General features: G+C 37.2%; 1 protein-coding gene across 1 annotated transcript; it reads left to right on the forward strand.

The window, feature by feature from the left end:
- The first annotated feature begins 7,684 nt into the window (after positions 1-7,684).
- Positions 7,685-8,938, forward strand: LOC145029520 (uncharacterized). The gene is made up of 2 exons (XM_078978033.1): positions 7,685-8,524; positions 8,702-8,938. The coding sequence occupies exons 1-2, from the start codon at positions 7,685-7,687 to the stop codon at positions 8,936-8,938; spliced, it is 1,077 nt and encodes a 358-aa protein (XP_078834159.1).

Consider the following 8,938-nt stretch of genomic DNA (forward strand, 5'->3'; position numbering starts at 1 on the left):
GATTGAAACATGCCATTGAACAGTTTAATGAATCTCAAAGATCTAGGAGTTTCAAATCCAATTAAAACCTAATAATACATTTCGTTTATCTTGGTGGAAATTGGTGAATCGTCATTCACCTACCTTCAAATATTTTATAGCTTGGATTACGGCATACCTCTTCTAAGTTATAAAATAGTTTGTTGGGTCTTAGCCTTAATATTTCATATTGGGTGTCATATTAAGGACTTTAAATCAACTATCTTGAATATCTCCCAAAACATGTCTGGTTTAGACATTTATGATCTTCCCAAATCTCTTGAAACAAGCTTTCCTAAATGAAGATGATGTCCCATGGAAATCATACTTCTTTCACATCCTCAAATTATTCTCCCAACCCACAAGTTCAAAGTCACTCAAACCCTATTGGCAAGGCAAGGTCTAGGTGTGATCACATCTTGGAGATGTAGTCACATATTGACAAGCCGGGAGAGAAGGGTGTCAAAGTCGTGAGAAAGTTGGTGGTTCAACTACTTTCTAAGTCACATAGTGAGTTCTTTTGGAACACCTATGAAACATACTATGACAAGACCCTTAATGATCTTATTTATTTGTTAAGATCAACTTCCTCAAAACTTGATGGACATTGATTATAGCGACACAGGAAATACAGAAAAAGCACTCTCTTCCCAAGGAAAGGGATTGACCATAGTCAACTAGGTTGACCAAATGGTAAAGAGAAAAGGCTAAGTCTGTAATAGTTCTGTGTACCATTATCAAAGGGTCCATATGTTTATATTGCCAAAGAAAGGGTCATTAGTTGCGAAGCTGCCAAATTTACCTAAGGATGTTAAAGTCAATAAGTTTGACTCTACTTCAGGAAAAGTCCACCATCTAACTCTGTTAAGTTTCTATTCTGAGATTCCTGATACATGATGTGACTGGGTCACATGGTAATGTTTTAAGAATCAAAGAAAAAGTGAAGGAACTTAAAGAAAGAATATGCTGAATCTGGTCGCATAGATGGATTTCTATCGCGTAGTTTGAAGATCGGATTCTTGAGCTACTTCTTTGGAGTTATGAAGTATTGCTTAGGAATAGATAACAACAAGTTTTCATATGGATTGTAAGGATAAGTTTTTCCGCATAGTTTTAAAATAAAAGAAAATTTTTGATTTTAGTTATTTTAAAATATCCTTACAATGGCATTTGAGGAAAAATTGTTGCTTATATGATTCCATTTATAGCAAGAGTGGAAATATGAAATTAATTCCTTCATTTGTGGTAATGTCTAAATTTACCAAATAAGGAAAGATTCTCATCACCCAAGTCTCAATTGTACCGGAACTTGGAATCATGCAAGTTGTATAGCATGATGAATGAGAACTTTCAAGTATTGGAAAATTAAGACTAACTACTTGTTCACATGGATGTGTGAGTTAAGTAATGGACTAAGGGATCGAGTACATAGTCATGTGCACTGATTAAGTCCACCACAAAAGATATAAGGCTATTCGTCATAGTTTACTAAAGCTTAGTAAATATGATTATACTTACAAGCTTAAGTGTAACTCTGAGACATTGGAAAAGGTTCCAATGCATGGCAGAGCGGATAAGAAGAATCAAATTAGGCAGAAGGATAAAAGTTTCTCAAATCTGAAAAGATGGGAGAGTAATTTAGTATCAGTTTTGTGATCATCTTAATGATTAAGAAACCATATCAAAATTAGTTCTCTAAGGAAGTCTTAGTGCATTCTTATGACTAAGAAGAAGGGATCTTGAATTGTTGAAATGGTTAAATCATGAAGATGAGTCATACTTCGTTCCAAAACAATTGTTAGAGTTATACTCTAAGATTGTAACTTGAGTGACATGTCTTTAAGAAGGTTTAAAACACTTGTCAAATGTAAGAGTAAAACTTTTCTACTCTTGTACATTTGAAATTGGTAAGTTGTGATGTTTTGGATAAAACAAAGACCAACTTAGGCCAATTGTGTGAAGTGTTTGTCTTGATTAGAATCCACACTATCTCTTGGATGTTTAACAAGGGAGTCTTATATGTCAAGAGGACATTGGGAGTCTTAAAGGTCTTGAAAGTCTCAAGAACTAATCAAGAATAAAACCTAAAGTTCTTCACTAGCACACTACTTGAGGTTTATAACCTATCGTGTTGACATAGTCTGTGCCCATTCCAGTTAAAGTTGAGTTCTTAGAGTTCTCAATTGGTTGCACAACAACTTGGAAGCAATGGCAGGCCCTTGAGCTGCCAGGTGGCAAGAAATTAAGATTGAGTTCAGTCCATATGAGTTTGGATTTGTCATTATCCTTGTCTTGTGACTATGGTTTTGACAATTCACATGGATAAGAACACATACACCATTAAATCTAAGTGTCATAAGGTTTCTCTACGATTCATGAAAATGATGGTGAGGAAACACTTTCACTAAGTAGATTTTAGTTAGATAGCAATTGTGATATTTGCATTCTCAAAGTCGTTAGTGGAGCGTGTCTGGTTTACCGGCACACTAACCTGGACTTGTGAGAAGTGGCAAAAAGGTCTAAACAATATGATTACGGCATCCCTCTTCATAATTGTTTAGACACACAAGTGTGCTATCTAAGGGAGGTGTATGATTTTGATAAAGTCTTATAAAAAACAATCTAGTATCAGAAATCTGAACTTTGGTAAGAAAGTCAGTAAAGTATTGATTTCTAGAAGTCCAGCTGATTTCTGAGTACATGTCGAAGCTATTGGGAGCATAAGTGTTATGCTAATAATCATCATGTTAGTGGGAGCATGATAATTATGATAAAGATTGCAAATTAGCAATGTTAATTATAGAAAACAAAAGGGTTCAACTGGGAAAGAGTTGTTTTGCTATAATTAAGGGAGAGGAAATTATACTTCACCTCAAATCTATAAGCTTAGATGAAGAGGTTTTAATCATTTAGTCAAGGATATATATGAATTTCATGTTGGAATGGCTCAACATAAGGAAATTCTGTATATGGGTCCATTATTTGCGTTCTTAAATTCGATTATGATTACGGCATCCCTTTTCATAATCTGAATTATGAGAACTTGGCAAATAGAAATGGAAATGTTATAGCAAAAGACTGGTTTAGTCTTTATGTGAGACATCATGAATCGCGTCCCATATGCTTCGGATATAGGATCGATTACATGTGCTATATTCATCCTTTCTAAAAGTTTCCAAATACTTGGGGCATTAAGAAAGGAAAAGGTTTAGAACTGGATATGACTAAAAGGATTAAACAATTGTCGATGACAATCTAAGGTTTACCAAAGATTGGTTTCTCAAGGACAATTGGAAGTATAGTGATAATTCTGGAAGGACCATATTGACATAATTTGTAAGGAGGCAACTCTTGTTCAGAAGTGATAGTCAAAATGGAATCTGGAAATGTTTCAAAGTTAGAATTTTCAATCTGTGTAAGATTAAGGAAACTTAATGCAAGAAGGATGTTTCCAAGGAGCCGATCTCCTTTGGAATACTCTGTAATGATTTTTGCCAAGTCCTTGTGAATTTGTGCATAATCGTTACAAGAGGATCAATGCATATAAGTTTAAAATCTAACCGATTTCAGTAAATGGCATGAATTTGGAATTCTTGCAATTGCAGTAAGGATTTGGGAGTGTGAAAAGAGAATCATTGAAGTTATGTTCAATGAATCTAGTTCACAAAGTAAAGATCATAGACAAACATAGTATGCATACTTGGTGTATGGCATGACTAGTGTTTAGAAAACATAGTGTACATGCTTGGAGCATGGAATAACTATTGTTTTAAATTCAAGAATAAAGTTGATAGCTGAAACAGTATACAATCAATAATGTGTAATCATATGGTGATAAATAAAAGGTGTTTTATTTATGTTCATAGGTTTGATACCATATTGGATTCAATTATTATTGTATTTCACTTTGCATGTTTTAACTTCCCGAATAAACTAGGTTATTCTTCCGGAATGACAAAGTTATTCAAACCATCCACAGTCGGTCATATGTTGGAAGTAGATATGAATTAAGATTGTCATGGGTTGGCTTGTAGAGGTCTAAGGTGTTGGCCAAAGGGCTACAACACTCATGAGTGCTCATAAGTTCTGAGTATTGGATTCAACCCGCGCTCATTGGAATCACTTCATGGATTTTATCACGAGTCATCATGAGACGATAATATCTTATATTCTTCAAACCTAGAGATATGAGTTGTTACTATGAGTTGGTTGTACATTGATTGCACGAAACCGCATTTGGTAACTCGGTGCTATAAAATGTGCCTTTGTGTATGATTCAACAAGTAGTAGAACAAGCCATATGAGTCGAAGTTTATCCATTCCTTTTACCTTCGGGATAAAAGCGATATCTGTGGGCCCCTCGATGATTTATTGATGACAAATGGAAGTGCTCGGCCAGGCCAGGACTGATTTGATTTGTTCAATTAGTCAGTCATCATAAATCGGAAATCGGGAAACAACAAATGGACAGAGAGAATGATTATAATCCATGTCTCAGTCTATATGATATCTAGAATGGAGGAATATATGATCCCTTATCTAATAGACAAGTCATTGACAAAGGTCAGCATTTATCGACAAGGTCAGAGTTTGACAGAAGCTTTTGAGAGCTACGATTGCCAGTTGGTTCCTGAAGTCATACGCAATAATAGTTTTAGACTTATCCAAGTGGGAGACTGTTGGATTAATGTCTAAGTCCATAACTATAATTGGTAAGACTTGACCCGACCCGGCATGGTCCATTTGGGTTGCATGGCATCATGCACTTGGATAGACTATAATGAGAGAAATAAGACACTTACAGTTATTAATATATTATAAGTTCTAGTATATTAATAATAAGAATAATAAGATTATTTAATTAGTATTGATCAAGAATTAATCTAGGATTAATTAAGTGATCAAAAGAAGACTAATTAAATATATGGGTTGATTGTGTAAATCATCCATACTTGTATAGTGGGCTAATGCTCCATGGATTATCTAGTTGGGCCAAAACCCATATGATGCTCCATGGATGCTCCATGGTGTATTTGAACCCATGGATCCAAGGAAATGGAAAGTCATGACAATTAGGATTTGCCCTAATTGTAACACTATATAAAGATATTATTCTTGACAAAATCGGCACTAGATTTATTCTAGAGAGGGCTAGCCGATTTCATGAAGTGTAGAATTCTCTCAAGTTATTCCAAGTGTATTTGGTGTTGTGTGAACCATTTGAGGTGTCACATTTGGGGCACTAGGCACTCAAGCTTCATGAAGACAATCACTAACAAAAGGTATGTTATTCTAACTTGTGTTATTCAACGTTTAGTATGCTAGAATAGAACAATACCTTGGAAAGTTGATATTTGCATGTATAATTAAAAAACATAGATCCAAGGTATTTAGGGTTGCATGTACACTTAGGAGTGTTAGAATGCTCATAACCCAACAAGCCCTAGGCACAGTATGCTAGTATGATATTCAGGACGAGGTCCATTAATAGCAGGCGGGTGCCCAAGGATTTGTTTATATGATAGTTTATACTTGTTGTCTGTGTGATACATGTATGTGCCTGGTAGGGAGGTGAGTGTGGACGAGGTCCCGTATCTCACTAATAGCAAAGTGTGGATGGTGTTCCACATCTCATTAGTAGTAGAACAGGGGCGAGGCCCAAGTTTGGGAAGGAGTGAGAGTGGGTTGGGCCTGTATCTCACTACCAGTAGGACTGTGGACGGGGTTCCATGACTCATCAGTAGCAGGACAAGGGCGAGGCCCAGGATAGGCGAGGCCTTAGGACAGAATCAGTCGTATGAGTTTAGCTTATGTGTTGTGATATATTTATGTGTTATTATTTGTTGGCGGGTGGGGCCCTGTGACAGACGAGGACTAAGTGAAACAGATATGTATCCGAGCGGGGCTCGAAGCCAGATGGGACCTGCAGCGGCGGGGCCGTTATAGCGGGCAAGGCCCGAGGCCCAGGATAGCGGGCGTGGCCCAGTATGTGCAGTATGTGGTTATGCATGGTATGTGGTAGGGTGGGGAACTCATTAAGCTTCGTGCTTACGGTTGTCAGTATTGGTTTCAGGTACTTCCGGTAGCGGTGGGAAGAGCTCGGGGTGATCGCATGGCACACACCATAGATTAGACAGCATGGGAATGTTTATTCTGATAACGAACATGTGTTTTAAAAATTTATACTCTGATTATGTTTTGGAATGATGACTTTGCTTTAAATAATGTTTTATTAAAAGAAATTTTTAGTCTTAAATTTTGGGACGTTACAGAAATTGGTTGAGCCAAGAACGGTATCGCCGAAGTCATCATCTGGAGCTTCATCTAATCATAGACGAATACCTAAATGATGAGAAACAAAGAAAAATAATTAAAAATCAGATGTTAAAATCCCCATTTAGGTTAGTAACAAAGTTGCTAAAACAAATTATAAATGGGTGCCCAAAAACTCATATGTCCAATTACCTTATAGTCTTTTAAATGCATCTTGTAATCTATCTGACATGAAATGTGAACAAGTTAATTATGTCGATAAGAATAGTAAACCCAGTGTTTTTATGACCTGGGTTCCAAAATCTAATTAATCCCGCACATGGTGCAGGAAAAGCTATGGAGGAATATCGTCAGACCTTGGTATGTCGATAGTGGCTGTTCCAGGCACATGACAGGAGATATTTTCCAACTGCAAGACATTCAAAACTTTAATGGGGGTTATGTTTCCTTTGCGGGAGGAGAAGGTGGAAAGATCACACAAAAGGATACCGTGACTAATGGCGTGCTTAGCTTTGAAAATGTGAATTATCCTCCCGAGTTGAAACACAGTCTGCTGAGTGTATCTTAAATTTGTGATAAAGGCTATTCAACTCATTTTATGAACAAGGAATGTCTAATTCTGAAGCCTGGAATCATCATTCCAGAAGAATGGATTTTGGTGAGTTAAAAAAGAGAAGGAAATGCCTACATCATTTATATAAACCATAATATTCCCTAGCAAGTTACATATCTTTTCTCCAAGGTTTCTGAACACAGTGCTATACTTTGGCATCGTCGACTCGGTCACACAAATGCCAAGAACCTCAAGCGTCTTGCAAAAAATGATATTGTGTGTGGTCTTCCAATTAAGGACTTCATTGCTTTTGAGAAGTCTGTGGTGTGCTCAAGGAAAACATCATAGTAAGCCACATAAGCCAAAACTAGTCAACTTAATCAACACTGTTCTTCAATTACTGCATATGGATTTGTTTGGTCTGGTCAATGTTCTCGGTATTAATAAGAGTTGTTACTGATTGATTGTCATTGATGATTACACACGGTTTACCTGGGTTTTCTTCTTATCCAACAAGAGTGACACTACTGACCTGATCAAGAAATTCATTGTGTTGATTGAAAATCAGACCAACGAAAAGGTGAAGGCAATTCGAAGTGACAATGTCACGGAGTTCAAGAATGCTATTCTGGATCATTTATGTGCTGAAAAGAGTATTTTGCATCGATATAGTGTTGTTCGGACACCTCAAAAAATGGTGTTGCAAAACTGAGAAATCGTCCTTTGATCAACGTAGCAAGGACAATGCTTTGTGATTCTAAGCTACCAGTCTTCTACTTGGCTGAAGCTATCAACATTGCATGCTATGTTTAGAACCGACTTTTGATCAACAAATAACAGATGAAGACCCCGTATGAAATTCTATATGGTCACAAGCCAACGGTCGCTCATTTTCGAATTTTTGGACGTCCTTTCACCCTCCTTCACCTGGAGTCCAACCCCAAGTTCAACATGAAAGTTGATGACTGCTACATCATGGGATATTCTTCATGCACTGCCTATCTAGTGTATAACAAGTCCACTAAGAAGATTGTCGAGTCATTTGAAATGCGCTGGCTGGAAGAGAACAAGACGAATGCTCGAGTCGCGCCTGATTGGTTGTTTGATTATGCTTCATTGTTTAAATCTTTGAATGTGTTTTCAGATACTGTTTCAGGTTCCAGCGTAGGTACAAGTGGTTTTGTTGAAGATGAACAGGAAGATGTTGTTATTTGTTCATACAAACCTCCTCTAGTGACTCTTGAGTCTCCTATGGTAGATGAATATGCTCCAAGCACTTCTCCTTCTTCACCAAGTCAAAAGACCAATTTTGATGCCGAAGCCACTTCCATTTCCCCTGAAGAAAGTGAAATCATGTCAAGGGATATCTCTGCTGCTACAAAAACGTTCATGGAGCTTCTCTTTCCTGACCCTGTCTCAAATGAATATGTGGCAAGTACCTCTCATGGTCCTAGATCATCTGAGGCGAGTGATTTGGTAGAAGACAGATTCATCAACATCACCAACCTTCAAGTCTCAATCCATTACATCAACCATGAAAATCCCAACAGAATTCAGTATGATCATCTGATTGAAAATGTCATCGATCCACTACCAGAAGGAGTTCAAACAAGAAGTCAAAATGGAGATGTCAACTCATGTCTCTACTCATGCTTCATATCTCAGATTGAGCCTAAGAATGTATACGTGTCTCTTAATTAACCAAGTTGGGTGGACGTTATGCATAAAGAATTGAACCAATTTGACAAGTTAAAGTTGTGGAAGTTGGTTGAGCTATGAAAGGGAAAGAAGTCATTGGATACACATTAGGTATTTAGGAATAAGCAATATGATAGTGGAGTAATTGTGTGAAACAAGGCGCGTTTGGTTGTTCGTGACTTCCGGCAGATTGAAGGTCTTGACTACACTGAGGTGTATGCTCCTCTGGCTCGCTTGGAAGCTATTCATATCTTCTTGGCATATGCTTCCTACATGGGGTTTACCTTTTATCAAATGGACGTCAAGACCGCCTTTTTATATGGAGTCGTGAAGGAGGAAATCTACGTTGATCAACTCCCAGGGTTTGTCAATCCAAAATTTCCAAATCATGTCTAG

The sequence above is a fragment of the Lactuca saligna genome, chromosome 2 (assembly GCF_052625555.1).
Source record: "Lactuca saligna cultivar CGN05327 chromosome 2, ASM5262555v1, whole genome shotgun sequence".
Taxonomy (NCBI): Eukaryota; Viridiplantae; Streptophyta; class Magnoliopsida; order Asterales; family Asteraceae; genus Lactuca; species Lactuca saligna.